Source organism: Malania oleifera, chromosome 4 (genome assembly GCF_029873635.1).
Source record: "Malania oleifera isolate guangnan ecotype guangnan chromosome 4, ASM2987363v1, whole genome shotgun sequence".
In the NCBI taxonomy this organism is placed as follows: domain Eukaryota; kingdom Viridiplantae; phylum Streptophyta; class Magnoliopsida; order Santalales; family Ximeniaceae; genus Malania; species Malania oleifera.
This window is the reverse complement of record NC_080420.1, coordinates 48,470,806-48,487,388: the sequence shown is the minus strand read 5'-3', so window position 1 is coordinate 48,487,388 and position 16,583 is coordinate 48,470,806. Positions and strand designations below refer to the sequence as shown.

Genomic DNA, 16,583 nt, shown 5'->3' with positions numbered 1-16,583 from the left:
GGTTGGTAAAACAAGTGAAAACCTGGTTTTGAGTATTTTTTTTGGCCCCAAAAATAGCTAAAAACTGGCAACCAAACAAAGAACTAATGACGTAAATAAATGCTTTGTCATAATCTATGTCTTCATTGTGTAGAAACAAAAACAATCAATAGAAACAAATAGACACTGAAATAACAAACTTGTCTGCTACTTCCTATTTGGAATATGTGTGAAGAAGTTGGATCAGAAACTACGCTGCATATGATGTTAGTATCTCGAGAAACATGCTCATGCAAGACGTGTAAGATTTCAGGAAAGTTGTCTGTTTGAACTGCTTTGGGGTGGCCTAAGCAGGTTTGGGTGCTGAAGTATAAAAATTTGTTCTAACAGATCCTATTTTTTACCAGACTAAAACGTATTTCTTTTGTGTATACTGTGCATGTGATAAAACTTTTGCGCTTTGTTTGGGAGCATGAAATTTAGGCTTCATTTGGAACATGGAATGCAAATGAACGCATTGGAAATTCCAGTGTAGCCATTCCCATTCCAAAGGAATGGGACTGGTTCACCAACTTCACTCCCACTCATGTGTTTGGATCATTTTAGTAGGAGTCATAATCATTAAAATGCATAGGATATTTTTATTTATTTTTTATTTTTTTTATCTTAATAAAAGGGCAATATTGCCATATTGAGGCATGAAAACTCATTCTCCTACCTGGATTGGCATTGCCAAACCCCTATTATTTTCTAATCTAAAATTTCAAGAATGACAATCTATATTTAGTGGTGGGGCCACGGGGCATGATTGCCAACATGCAAGTCTCATTGTTGGATTCATTCCAATTCCAGGTGCATTCCTATTACTGCGAATTGGTTCCTGCATGCCAAACATGGTTACAAACCTTGGATTTGGAATTGTGTGGGTTTGGATTAACTACAACATTTTATTGAGTTTTATCCAAGGTTGTCCTATGTAGGATCATTGGAGGGTCCACAGGATCGGATTGTAGAATTGTATCAAGGATCGTAAGATTCTATTTACAATGTAAAATAAAAATTAAAAATCAATATAGGTGAAATTTTATGTCAACATTTAACACTATAAGCTCGGTTAATAATCAAAACAAAATTAGAAGAAAAGTTGAAAACCAGATACTAGACTCAATCATTAATCTCCAATCCTCATATTATTAAAACAGATTCAGAAATTCATAATTTTTTCATAGTTTCAGACCTTAAGAATGAGGATAAAAATAAGAAGAATATTTCAAGTCTCTACTTTCAACAAATAAGAGTTTTAAGAAGATTTCATGTCTCAAGAAGAAAATATAAGAGTTTCAGAAGGATACCCTGCTGCTTCCGAACAAGAAGAGGGGCAGAGAGAAGAGATAGACCTATTTGCAGAAGAGATAGCTCTGTCAAAGCCTAATGCAGCTCTGCTTCCCAGTTTCTGTTCTGCTGCTGTCAAAGGAGATGAGGGCTGTGACTGGAGTTGCCTGCTGCTGCTGAAGGACCTAAAGGAGCTCTGCAACTTGTGCTGCTTCCGAAGGACCTGAGGGAGTCTCTAGATTGTTGTTGCCCAAAATAAATCAGTAATTTTTGCCCTAGAATGTGAAGGCTTTGTGCCAAATGGGCCAAGAGAACAGAGAAAGATCTATTCAGGAGCTTTAGAAATTCATAGTGGTCCTTATTTTTAAAGCCCAAGCCCTTAAAAATTCCATTTCAGCTCATGAAGTAGACTCCTACGATGCCATTATGAGTCCACGATTCTACAGTTCTATATGATCCTGTGTGATCCTGATTGCCCTCACGATCTGAATCGACATCCTATTTTGGGATCATATAATCATATGATCCTACAATCCGGGTCGGGAGTTTAATAACCATGGTTTATCAAATTCTACGCAATTCGAGATCCATGAACGGAACTTCATATTCACAAAGACATCTTTAATCCACTTGGCACTGCTGAATAAAATTCAAGTTTCTAAAGCTCTCTATTGGCTATGACTTTTAAGTCGGGAAGTGGGATCCCTTTTCTACATCAGTAAACTAGGACAGAAGAAGAATATTCAAATCAATGAGTTTTACTAGTGGACTTATTTACTTTTCCTGAATGTGGTACCTGAACTCTTATGCTATGTTGTTCCTATCATAATGGCTCTTTTCCTTGGGATGTTTTCTTATTATCTTTTCTTTTAACTATAGGATCAGTTATACATATTCTTTAATTCATTACTTGCCCTTTTCATACTTCAAAATTCTGAAGTACGACCTCTTTAAAGGGTTCCTTGCTCGTTATTTATTGAAGGCTTTTGGTATTAGAAAATTTCCAATGAGATGGTTTAGTCCTTGGAATAAGTGGTGTAGTTTTGCACTATTTCCTTTTTATGAATATAATTTTGAGGTTGGGTTCACTATTTAAACAACTCTTTACCCATGAGTTATGTATCCTAAACATGGTTTTAAATAAAGGCCTTGACCATTACGTAACGCCGTTACGTAAAGGTTTTTTGAGTTACCGATACCGTTACACACCGCGAAATCGGTGGGAAGAAAAATTACGGCCGTAGCGGTCGTTACGGACCGCGACTGTTACGTAAAGGCTGCTACGGCCGCTACGTAACCGCTACAGGACTGTTACACCTAAAAAATATTTTATTTTTTACTTTTTCTTCTCATTTTTTCTCTCTCTTTCATATATCATTCTCAATATACCAAGTGGCAAGAGGGGGAAAAGATTATAATGAGGATGACAATGATACAAAATTTACTATTTCTTTAAATACTCACAATAGATGCATTAATTAACAATTTCAAAATACTAACTTGTTAGGAAATTTTTTTTTTAATAATATTAGTAATGTGATATTTATGTTCTTCATTTTTCAACTTCAACCTTCTTTCTTTTCTAGCTATTTTATATTTATATTTATATTTTTCATATGTCTTATGTCTCTAATAGATTAATGGAGTGTATAATGTATTTTATTTTATTAATTCATTTAGCACACATAAGAATTTATCACAGATAAGAACAATGAGAAGTATAAATACGCGCACACACGTAATTTTCTATCAATGATGGTTTAAAACAAATGTAAACTTGTTGCCCTTACTAAATAACTTAGTTATTCAAACTAAAGGTCCAAAATACACTAAAACCCTTTCTAAGAATGGCTAAAAGTTTAAAACATGCAAGTTCGCTAATATGCACAAGGTTGTGCGTGCTTCAAAAAAATTCACAGCTGTTACACCTGTTTCCCGTTATGTAACATCCGCTCCTCCTGCTTCCCGTTACACTCGTTACTGTTACGTTACGCTACCCGCTACTGCGATTTAAAACCATGATCCTAAAGTCTTCAAAATGATTTTTATACACCTTATGGTTTTAAAGATATCTGTGGAATCTAATGAGCAGACCCTGTCCACTATGGTACAAACAACTGTTTATGATTGACCATGCGAGCAACTGGGCATCATAAAATTGATGAAGACCTATATTTGTTTTATCCTATTTAGTAAGCATGACTATTTGAGAATAAAGTAAAACATTCAAAAATGAAATGCTTGTTCGAAATATAATAGAAGGGAATAATATTTACTAATAAAATTAAGATTAAATAAAGATATAAATACTTATTAGAAGTTGAGGCATGGAAGGACCACTGTTTTCAAAGCCGATTTTGCGCCTACGAAGTACATTTGTTGACGCATATAGTCACTGCGCGCACGACCTCCAAGATTACTCAACTGGCTCGGTGTTGTGTGCAGTTACAAACACTAGAGCTTTAGGAGATGTAATGTCATTTAATTACCCAACAAAATATAAATCTCAAAAGAGAGTAGAATATAATGTTGTTTTGAAGAAGAAAAACGTATCTTGAAATGAAGTTGGATCATTGTTTATATAGGTAAAATTAAATATAACCTCCAGCATTATAAATACGAAACGTTAAAGTAGTAGTTAATATTTGAAAAATGTTAAAAACAAGATATTAAATTTAACGTATACTTAATTAAAATAAAAACCGATGACTGTTATATAATATTTATTAAAAATATATATATATATATATTAATTTGAAACATCCAACATAAATATCAACAATCCCCCACATGGTTCAAGTTAAAAAAATCGAAAAAAGTTAAAAATCAGCATTGGGTAACCACAAGGTGTAATGCATTGGGTGACAATACCTTTCAGTTTGAATTGCACTTAGAGAAAATATATTACGAGTTATAAGAACTTGGTGAATATTAAATTCTTGAACGAAATTCTTTTAACGTAACACTATAAAAATTTCACTCACATAACATCTCTAGAAACAAAACTCCTGCGGGTTGGTACGAATAGACCATGTACTATACCTGGATATTCATGAATGCTCTAGAAAGTTTTAGCCAAGTAAACTTTCATAAGCGGCCCCACTTCCAGATTCGCATAGGTAAATCTATCAAGCGTGTAATTGCAATGAAACACACCATCTAACAGTGGATATGGATTTATTAAGAGATAAACTCAAATTCACAATCATTACAGTTGCACCATTCAAAATACCATAGGGATGATCAAAACAAATAATGGTACTAACAAAACTACTCAATGACTTGTTATTACCCATTGAACCTATTCATGGGATCTCCAATTGCATAGGCTGGGTTGCCATCATTAGTAGTTTATGTTAAGGACTTAAGACACATCCCCCTCGATGTTTATTTTCTATTAGCTTTTAAGCTAGTCCTTTAGTTAAGGAAATCATTAATTAACAACTGTTTCTCAATTCTCATATTTTGATCATATTGATATTAGGTACCCCCACATTTTTGTGATCACACAAATAATTGCCCAATTTGACTGTTCAATTAGTTCAGGTTAGTCCTCAAATATACTAACCAAAGCCAATACCATGGCTGTGTCTATTATCCACTTGGATAATGCACCACAAAAATAAGTAATTTACACACCCTTGTGTGTTTACACTTTAATTTCTCCATGCCATTTTATGGCTAAGTGACTTCATCCCCACATCTTTGCTTCCATGTATTATGCCTTATTTGCACCTCTAATTTGCCTCTCAAAGACATGACAATCATTAATAACAATCATGGAGCATATATTTATTTATCTACATGTTTATGCATCATCACACATTTTCATGAATGAACAAGAATACCAAAAACCACATTGGATACCCCCCACAACTAAAGATAATAAAATTTGTGTGACATGAGAATTCACCCCATTATGGGAAAAAATAGGTAATATTCTATTTTATGTAATAGAAAATTGAAAGAAAAAATATAATAATATTGTCAACTACAAAATAGTGGAAAATGATCTACTGAAAATACTAATGGCAAATAAAAATTTTACATTTAGATATCACTAAAGAAATTACTTTATTATATCCCGTCCATGTACATGGTTGGAGCATTCATAATAAAATCAATTCAAGAATTATGTCAGCTCATTTATGCACACATGCTTCCACCACTTAAAAACAAGTCATAACAACAGTGGGGAGCATTTAAATTCTTATATTACTATAAACCCCACTATTAATTAGGTTGTAATCTATAGAGAAAACCTCACAATCCCAAGATTTTTCTCCCCATTTTATAAACAAATTTACCAGCAGTTTGAAGAAAAGAAAACAGGGTCCCAAAGAGAAAAACTCACAAGAGTTATATAACCTAATTAATAGTGGGGCCCGCCCATTGTGGTCCGGCCCTTCTCCGGACCCCGCATACGCGGGAGCTTTGTGCATTGGGCTGCCCTTTTTTACAAAGAGTTATATAACTGTATTTTCTGCTCCCTTGAAATGCATGCTTCACCCATTGAAGGCAATAATATTTGAGCTTGACGATTACTATCTCTATGCTCTGTAATAGATGGAGTTTTTTACATAACCAACAATTATTTGACACTCTCAAACCATTATTACCATTGAAAGTCTTCATAAATGAACTTGGATTTGGTTTACAAATCAGTCAAGTATTTTCAGATAAATCAACCCAAATGATAGGTATTAAGGTTCTAACAATTCATAAGAATTGGGTGAAAATGCAAATGAGATGGAGCAATAAAAAAAAATTGAACATGTCAATGAAGCACATTGGAGAAGTCAAACACTCTTGCTTAACCGAATCACTTGCTCATCCCGAACCTTAGTCAGCACCTGTAGAACAAAATGAAACTAGCCAACACACACCAAATTAAAAGCATTTTTGACAAAATAAATAATAATGCAATTTTACTAAAATTGTTTAATAAGATTAATGATCCAAAATTTCTACAATATTTGTGACATCATATGCAATTGATTTTTCCATTGTTCTTGTTTGACTTCCCCAAAGTTGTGCAACGCATAAATGGGAAATGAAGATATCATTTAAACTTCTAGCAAATATAAATAATATCAATTTAACAGGTTGTAAAACATTTCAAACCAAAAATAAAATCAAAACTATAAGGGGCTAAGTTACATTAAATAATAATGAAAGAGATGGTGATTATATCATGGTATGAAGCAAAGGAACAAACACGTTGCTTAATCGACACTTTACTTGATCCACACATTTCTTGCCAACTTCAGCAGATCATGATTGCGCCAATCAACAAATTGCCTTGATCATCAATACGACATTTATGGTCTGACCGAAGCACCAAAACTCAACCACAACAAATTAGGATAAGATGGTTGGATGTAAATTTCACGTGTGGAAGAAAAATTTGTTACTACGTGCCTTGTTCTCATTGCGCTAAAATGATTCGGCTCTAAGATTGTTGGAAATATAAAAGAAGGAAAAAGTATTTACTATAAATTAAGAATAAGTAAAAATGTAAATACTTATTAGAAGCTAAGGCGTGGAAGTACCATTGTCCTTAAAGCCGATTTTGCGCCTATGGAGTACATTTCTCGATGCATGTAGTCACTACCCGGACAACCTCCAAGATTACTAAGCTGGCTCAGTTTTGTGTGCACTAACAAACACCAGAGCTTTAGGAGATGTAATGTCATTTAATCACCCAACAAAATATAAATCTCAAAAGAGAGTAGAATATAGAGTTGTTTTGAAGAAGAAAAACATATTTTGAAATGACGTTGGATCACAATTTATTTAGGTAAAGTTAAATATAACTTCCAACATTATAAATACGAAAAATTAAAGTAGTAGTTAATATTTTAAAAATATTAAAACTAATATATTATATTTAACTACATGAACTTAACTGAAAAATTACACAGTCTTCCTTGGTTAATTTTTCTGGGATTGAAATGATGTTAAGAGCAAGTGGAAAAATTATATCATGCTTTCAACCTTGTGTGCATATGTGTGTGTTGGCACGTGCGTGCGCGTGCATGCATGCATCATTTTATTCGCTATCCATCTTCTTCACATATCCCTCTCCCTACCTTTGGCAATTCTTCTCTTTATTGTTTTCTTTTTTTCTTGTAATAGGCCTGACTCTGGCTTGTGTTTCACTGAGACAGCTTAGTATTTGAGTCATCTTGGCATGTTAAGCCTTTTAGGGTGAAAGTGTGAAGTGTAGAGCCTTTCATAGAAGCTCCCAAAGATTGTACCCTCTTGGTACTAGTACAAAAAAGCTGTTAAATTCTAAATAATATTGAAATATTTTCTTAGAATAGTTTGCGACCATTGGAAATTTAATGCTTCCATTGTTGGCCAATATCACCATCTCGTGCAATCACTAGACCAGTAATCCAAGCATGGGCTAAAATTGCCCTAGCATGATAATTGGTTGGGTCTGGGCTTTGAAAATAGCCCCATAGGCCCAGCTGAAATCCCTCGGTCTATAATTTTTTGTGTTATGCCTGGATTAATGAAATATTATGACTTTGCCTGACTCGGCCCATTGTCCCTTTAAAGATTATGTTTTGATCTTGTGATATGGTAAATTGGTAATGCTGTAGCATTTTTATCTCGTTAATTGTGTATGCTATAAAAGAAAATGATACACACGCAAACACATAGCTAGAAACAAAAACTTCCACATGCATATGCAAATCTAAATATGCCATCCAAGGTTGATTTTGGAAATCAAAAAAGAAAGAAAGAGAATTACAGCCTCTTGATTACCTCAAGATTTGAATCTTGTTTGCATCCTTTAGCAACGTAAGTATTTGGCCTCTAGTTGTGCATCCACACAAGCAGGAAATGAAAAGAAATCCCTCTCAAAACACTTAAGCACAACACATTGGTTGAGAGAGAGAGAGAGATCCTTTAGCAACATAAGCATCCAACCTCTAGTTGTGCATCCACATGAGCATGAAATGAAAGGAATTTCCTCACAAAACACTTAAAGCGCAGCATTTTCATGAAGAGTGCTACCTCCCTTTGCTGTGTGTGTGTGTGTGTGTGCGCGCGCGCGCGCGTGTGAGAGAGAGAGAGAGAGAGAGAGAGAGGAGAGGCTAATGAGTGCTACCTCCCAAAGTCACTCCTCTAAAATACCTTTATTCCTCTTAAAATGTATTTCGTACTTGTTGACTCTTTTCTTCTTTATTTGCATAGTTGTCCCTTTAACCCCCAATGGTGTGAGACCCCTTAGGTTCATTCTAATCTACTTATAAATATGACTATATGGCGATAATGATCTAGATCAATATCTTAGTTGAGTTGAAACATCTTCTAATTCTCCTTTTATGAGAAATCTTGTATCAAAGTAGCTTTATATGACACTCACTCTCACGATCCATGTGCGACACCTAGTGGTATATTATGGCAATCTAGATTAGTTTGAATGGAAAAAGCCTATTGATTACAATTACCATGTGATCTAGACCTTCATGCAAATATGTAATGTCTCGAATAAGCAAATAAGGTGTGGAAGTAACTATCAAACCCCTTACATAACTGATCACTGACAATGACTAATTAATCTAAATAACTCATTATATTCTCTCATAGCTTGGCCAAAATTTTCATGAGTCATATGACTCATATCAAGCAAGATGATGATATGTGCACTCATCAAAACAACATACCCATGCATTAGATATGTTTGATGTATTAGGTGTAAGGACTACATACATTATATAGTAAGAATACCTTGTTGACAGTAATGGGGAGCTCCATTTAGGTTTTCTAGAGGTTGGTCATGTTTAGTGTATATGTTCTCTAACATGTGCCCTTTGTGTTTGTCTTAGTTTTACTCTATTAATGTCTTGAGGCTTGCCACTTCAATTTGTGGACACGACATTAGCTAATCTATCTAGATTATCAATATGCATTGTTGATAGTCCTATGACTAGGACTCTTAGCAACCATGTATAGACTTAACTTATGGCCTCAACTTAAATCCTATGGACTGAGTTAGGTTCTTAATTAAATATATATGGGAATATGAAAAACTTGCCCTTTGATTAGGTAGAGGTGGGGAGTACAATGTAAATGCTCTTTACTTTGATTGCATTTAGGATTTTTAGCAAACAATCTCTAATTGCCTATGTATTTTATACTAATTTACTCTAAATGACGATCTAAGTGCTGTTGAGTAAGAACATTAGTAAGTGAATCTGTGGCATTCTAAGATGACACAATTTTTTGTACCTCCTCCAACAAATTCTTCAGTGGCATGATATTGTTTTTCAATATGTTTGGAATTCAGATGAGACCTTGGTTCCTTTACTTGAGTTACAGATTCATTGTTGTATTAAACAGTGGTATGGGTGAATGAGCTCAAGAAATGACTCCAAGTTCTCCAACAAACTTCTTGCATACAACTTCATTTATAGCATCTGAAGCTACATTATATTCTGCTTCTGTGGTTGAATCAGTTACTTTCTGGCTTACAACTCTTCAGGCTAACCAAACCACCCCGCAATTACATGTAAATATGAATTCTATTGTTAATTTCCTATCATCCTCAGTTGACTAGAAATCTGAATCTGTATACCATTCACTTGTATCTTTCCTCCTCTGTACACCAGGACTCCTTTGTTCTCAAGTACTTTATAATATTCTTAATTGCAGTCTAGCCTTATTAACCAAATGTCTGTGTGTCACATTTGCAATATGACTAATGTCAGGTCTTGTACATGGCATAAGTAGGACTACCTAAAATGGATGCATAAGGTATCTTGTTCATGCTTTCTTTTTCTTTTTCTGTCATATGACTCATCTCCTGAGACAAATGGATTCCATGCCTAAAAGGCAGCAGTTTTCTCCTTGAATTCTGCATGCTGTGCCTGTTGAATACTTCTGTGTACAATGACTACGACAACCCTTTTTTTATTAATAAAAAAAGAAGCTGTATTAGGTAGAGATGAGAGAAGATACAGCCTAAGAGGACAGGAAGTCCACAAAAAATAAAAAATAAAATAAAAAATAAAAAGAAAGATTTGGGATAAAAGCTAAAAAATTAACCAAGGAAACCTATTATATAAGATGTACTGCCCCATATCTTTCACGAAGAAGATTTTGGATAATCAGACATTGTCAAAGTGTATATGTCATTGTCATCTACATAGATGATAAGGGAAGTGGTCTTGCTCCCACTAACCTTTTTAATACATACAAGGCTCATGTACGTTTTTTAAAGAAACCACGACTTTGGATGGCATCATAAAAATGGATGTTCCAAGTTCAGGAGGTTTGCTTTAATCCATAAATGGATCTTTTAAGCTTGCACACTTTTGGTTATGAAGCTTTTTGGTTGTTGCGTGCAAATGTCTTCCTTAGTATATCCATTGAGGAAAGTAGTCTTTACATCCATTTGGCACATTCCTACGGCAACTAGAAAGAGGTTTTGTTACAGTCCAACCCTTGCCTTTGAGTGTAACCTTTAGTTACCAATCTATTTTTGCAAATCTCCACCTTCAAGTTGTCTAACATCAGTTCTTCTAGTTTGAAGGATTATTTCTATAATAATTATTAGGAGGAAAATCCCTCAACTTCATGGAGAAATCCATGTCTCTATGGAGCTTTAGGAATTGTAGACCGATGAAGAGGTTGTGTGTGTGCTTCAGTTGTGTTTGAACAAGGTTTCAAGGATTTCTTCTTCCATATAACACTTGTTCAAGCTCTATATTCTTTATATGCTACTCTATTGAATAAGCTTTATTTTCCCTTGAGAGAAGTAGCATTTCTTTTGAACAATTACCCTTAATTCATTAAAGTATAGGAATGATATCCAAATATTTCTTTGGGATATGTGATAAGTTGGTCTAGTTTCCATTTTGTTTGCCTAAAGTTTCTTAGTATAGGAAGTACAATCCAAATCTTAACATGCTCAAGACTTGGTTTCTTCCCATGTGACCATCTTATATGGGGTTTATTGTCAAACTTGGAAGTTGGAAGGTACTCTATTCAAAATGTAGGATGTGCTCTCTAGGGTGTAAAAGGGAATATATAAATTGGTATTACTCATCATATCACATAGCAAATCCAACAAGGTGCAATTTCTTAATCAAAACTACCATTTAATTGCAATATTTGAGGAGTCCATAAGGATATTATCCTGACTTCCTTGAGATGATCTGGAACTTAGTACTAAAGTATTCACCTCCTTGTTCTCATTGAAGTGCTTTAGGTTTGTTTCGCTGCTTCACTTCTAAATTCTTTTTAGTTTTCAAAGATTTCCAAGCTCATGAGTGTACGTACCTAATCTAGAGTGGTCATCATTAAAGATAATGAATTAAGTGTTGTTCCTTCTAGCCTTGCCTACATCTATTGGTATAATCCTAATACATCTTAGGCCCTTTCACTATGCCTTAAAAAGGGTTTTTGGTCATCTTTCTTATGAGACAAGATTGACTAGATGGATAGGTGCTAATGAGTAACCTTCCTAATTGACCTTCTTTGGCCAATGTGATGTTTCATTGATGTGACCTAATCTGATGTTGCACATGTAAGTAGGATTACAATCAATTGTAGGTCTCTTGGGTATGTTCTCACTTCTCATTCTCAAGTGAGTTTATTTTGGGGTAAAAGATATCGACCTCCTCTGAGGTTTGGCAAAAAGATACAAGTCTCTCATGAGGTTTCAAAAATCCCGGGGACCTCCCGTGAAACTTCCAAATTTTGAGACCTCTCTAAAGGTTTGCCAAAAAGACACAAACCTCCCCTTATATTTGTCCAAGAAAAAGAAAATCTTTTTGAGGGGTATAAATGTCCCAAAAATCAAATGTCTTGGGAGGTCTGTGGAATTTTAGAAACCTAAGGGGAGATTCGTGTCTTTTTTCCAAATCATAGGGGAGGTTAGCGTTTTTTTCCCTTTATATTGCCATTTAACTTGGAGAAACATAGCCCATATGCAAGTATGCCAAAACCCAATAAAACATTATTTTTTAGATAACAAAATAAATCCATTAAGAAAAGAAATAATTACAAGGTAAGGAGGATAAGACATCCTCCAACAAAGGAAAGAAAAATTACACCAACCCCTTTGAATGTTGGACAGTGAATGACCCCCCAGCCTGCAAAAGAATGAGCCCGAAAAGAAGCAAGAAAAGTAACTTTCTTCCAATAGATCTTGTTACATACCACAATAGTTGGATAACAATAGTTGCAGTCGACCAGCAAGTGGTGGAAATCAATGTTCTTTGCCTTTGTCTAAAAAGGTTTATACATGTCAAAGGGCTATGGAGGCGGTATGTGCAAAGTTTTATAGGAAAAATGACTTAATCAGGAGGTGCATATGAATAAAATCTTAAAGGGAAGGATGATGGCAGTTTCTTTGTCTGATTGACATGAGAGAAGGATCAGGGGGGAAGGTTGATGGGAGCAGTTTGTCCATGACAGGCAGGGAATGGACTGATGAGTACGATAAGGAGAGTGATTTTGATAGCAGGACTGCTGGTGATGGATGCTTAATATTGGATAAATTTTGTGAACAATATGGTTATGATTTGGACTCCCCAGATTTAGTGGGTGATATCTCTAATGTGCCAGCATCTTCTTTGGAAGGTTTGGCAGGCCATCCTATTTTTGAGGATGAGGAGGTGGATAAAGGTTCTTAGATGAATGGTCGTATAAGTCGTGTACTTTGTCTGTTCCTGCCTATCCCATATTCCCATGGAAGAGGTGAATGAGAAAGATATTGAATCTCAACAATTGATGGTTGAGATGGAACTGTGGTTGTCTGCAGCTGTAGGCTGTAGGAAATGAAGTTAGGGTGGATGGTGGTATGGGGAGGATGAAAAAAGGTAAATGTGAATTAGCTAATTTAAAATGTTCTATATATCATGGAAAGGGGTTGAGAATTGGTTTTTTGAATTAGCATGGTATAGGGTTTCTGTAGGCATCTAAAAAACATGTGAAATGCTTTTTGGTTTTTCTTTTTGTTTGTGTTTGCTTGCTTGGTGTAGCGCTTGTTAACTTGCTACTGGAAAACTTTTTCTGCTAAGCCTTCGATGCCTGGTGATTACTTGTTTAATTTTATGCATCTATTGTAACTTTGCCTCCATAGTACTTGTGCATTTTGCATGAACTTGTATACTCTCTCCCTCTCTCTCATTCTTCAAAGCTGATGCAACATTGTTCTGACTTCTTTATAGGTTTACCTGATTCTAATGGTTATCTGTTTGTTGAGGCAAATGGTGGCTTGAATCAGCAGAGGACATCGGTTGTGTTCCACCCACTTTATTTACAACAACTCCCTCTTATTTTATTTACAGTCTTCTATTTGGAAGGATTTCCCGTTTAGCAACTTTATTTACTTATATTTTCAACATGTTTCTGATTGTCCACTGCAGATATGCAATGCAGTTGCAGTGGCAGGCTATCTAAATGCAACCCTCGTAATCCCCAATTTTCATTATCATAGCATTTGGAGAGATCCTAGGTTGGTTGATATGTGTATCCTTAATCTTTTCTTTTGTAATCAAGTGGCCTAAGTAAATAAAGCATTGATATTCAAAGATGCATAAACTTAAAGCTAAATTTTATAGCGGAATTAGATGTTTGGCTCTGATACTTAATTGAAGGGAGCTTTTGCTGATGAAAACTATGTTTCTTCCATGAATTGCATTTTCTTGATAGGTCCATGAATTGAGTTTGTTAGGCATTAGTTTGTCATCTCGTCCTTGGATTCAGTATCTTATGGCTGATTATCTGTTCAGGTTTATGCTGTGCTAGTGCAATGAATATAGTAGCATGTCACAAAACCTTACCTCAAGCGTAGGTGTTGGCCTATAGGCACCTAAGAAGGATAGACAGGGGTGAATTGGGTGTTTATAAAAATAAAAATAATTAATTTCACCGACAGTTTAAATTTAGCAAACTACATGGCAACACATGCCACCTGAAATGTGAAAGAGTAAGGAGAGAGTGACAAACAATGTTATTACTATTTGGCCCTATTGGCCTATGTCCACTCCTAAGAGCCTGTCAAAGGAATTCACTGTCAATCTTAATACTATTGTGCATCATTTGCGTATCTGCATTCTTGATCCCTGCACAAACTTGCACTCTTATAATCTTGGTTAACTCTTTTCTCACAAAATAATAATAAATAAAAGAAAAGTTTTGAGCATGCTTGAATAAATACTCTCAAGGTAGTTCACTCATGAAGAAAGAAAAAGAAAAAAAACAAAGATAAACAAAGAAGAAAATTTGCCTCAACCTTAATAGTATCATAAGATGTCTCAAGAATATCAAACGGCCCAATGTCTGGGCACAATTTTAGCAATCTCTTATCTCTTTGCATCATCCACAAACTTTGAACCCTCAATTTATGCAACCAGCTTCAAATTGAGAACATTTTCTTTCTTAATGTTGCCAAAGCAAGTATCTTCAATCTCTCCAACTATTTGCCACAAATGTTCTATATTTGTCAAGAAACAAGAGGAGATCAAATGATATCATCATTCAAGCAATGTGTTCAGGCAAATTTCATGTTACAACAACATAACAAGCCTTAAGCCCCACTAAGTGGGGTCTGATGTATGAATCTTTTCCATCAGTTCACTTGATCAAGGGCATTTTCTTTGAATTACTTCAGAGCTGTTAAATCCTTCCTCACTACCTCATTCCAACTTGTTTTAGTTCTACCCCTTCCTCTTTTAGTACCATTAGCAATAACTAGCTCACACCTCCTCACTAGTGCATTACTTGGCCTGTGTTTAAATGCCGCAAACCATTTAAGTGATCCCTCCTTTATCTTATATAGAAACTAAGGAAACTAATTTCAAACAAGATGTACACGCCCACAATTTTAGGAATAAGAGATTTATGCAAATATGTGTTCTTCGCAAAATATTATCATAGGAAAATATTAAATAAATAAATTCCAATTCAAAAACTTAACAACTAGGATACACTCCACATTCCATAGGACCATTTTAATGCAATAATTAATCAAAATTAAATTTATATCTAAATTAAATCCATCAATAATCAAGTTTATCAATCAAAATTAATTCAGCTTGCATGACTCTTACATAAATGAGAATGCTTTGATTGAAACTTACATAAGTGAGCAAGCTTTGCATGAAGCTTACCTAAATAAGTGAGCTTTGCATGATACATAAACAAGCAATCTTTGCCTGATTTCATGTAAACTAGCTAGTTTGGCATGAAACGCACATAAAAAATATGACAAGCTTACTAAATAATATTTTTATCCTTAGTTACCGTGAACGACAATCTTAATGTGATAGAACTCATGTAAATGCTTTAACACACTATATATCACATGAAAGCTAATTATCCAATTCATTCAATTTTCACATATTAAACTAAACTAATGTTTTGTGACTATCAAAACCATCAGACGAGCTAAACCAATAGGATCATGTAACTGTTCATTCACATGATAGCACAGTGCATGCATGCATGTATGGACTTGACTTTTTATGTGCTTAACTGCTTTATGTTTTTATTTAGACCTTTTGTACCTTCTCTTCTTTGGATGTGGTCTAAAAGTTAGAAGGAGCCTATCAGCTTCTGTTTCTATACTAAGCTTCTGTTTCTATACTAACATAAGCATAGTTTCTAGTCTCTCAAATGTGGTAATTGCTGTTATAAACATAGTTGTCGAATGGATATTCGAATTGTGAATCAAAATTCCAACTTTAGGAATCGAGAATCGATACTTGAATCGTAAGATCAGTACAAATTTCCAAAATCAATTCTAAAAGACATGAATATATTGATATATGAAGGAAATGTCTCGATCACTCTCTCTGCCCCTCACCCCCCTTCACTCTCGTGATACGATTCTTCTCTTACTTGTGCATATGGAGTTATGGAGCCTTATGCTGTAGGCTATGGTGAATCTTTGGGTCCGGATCGAAGGATATCCTTTGATCTGCATTTAGACAAGATTGGGGAGATTTCTTCTTTACTCGTGGTAAGAAATGATGTTGCTTGATGCAGATGGGGTAGGTTGTTTAAGGAGGCAACTTTCCAGTTCGCTGATGGGTTGTCAGTCTTCAGCCAGATGGAAAGTGGTTATCGGAGCATTCCTAAGGGTATTATGCATATTGTGTGTTGATTAGGTAGATGAAGGTGGGAAAGTTATTAGAGTGGAAAGGGAGGAAATTTGCAGTGCTCATTCCTGGCAGTGCAAAGGGCAATGGTCGGAGAAACTTTGCAAACGATTATTGTGAGATTGCTAAGGAATTTCAGGACTC

At 35.0% G+C, this 16,583-nt stretch overlaps 1 protein-coding gene across 2 annotated transcripts in view; it reads left to right on the top strand.

The window, feature by feature from the left end:
* Positions 1–16,583, top strand: part of LOC131154246 (protein ESMERALDA 1) — a 51,798-nt gene that overhangs the window by 4,846 nt on the left and 30,369 nt on the right. For both annotated transcript variants that reach the window (XM_058106895.1, XM_058106896.1), the window contains exons 3-4: positions 13,506–13,573; positions 13,704–13,792. In XM_058106895.1, the coding sequence (XP_057962878.1) occupies positions 13,506–13,573; positions 13,704–13,792 (157 nt within the window). The remainder of the gene's footprint in view (positions 1–13,505; positions 13,574–13,703; positions 13,793–16,583) is intronic.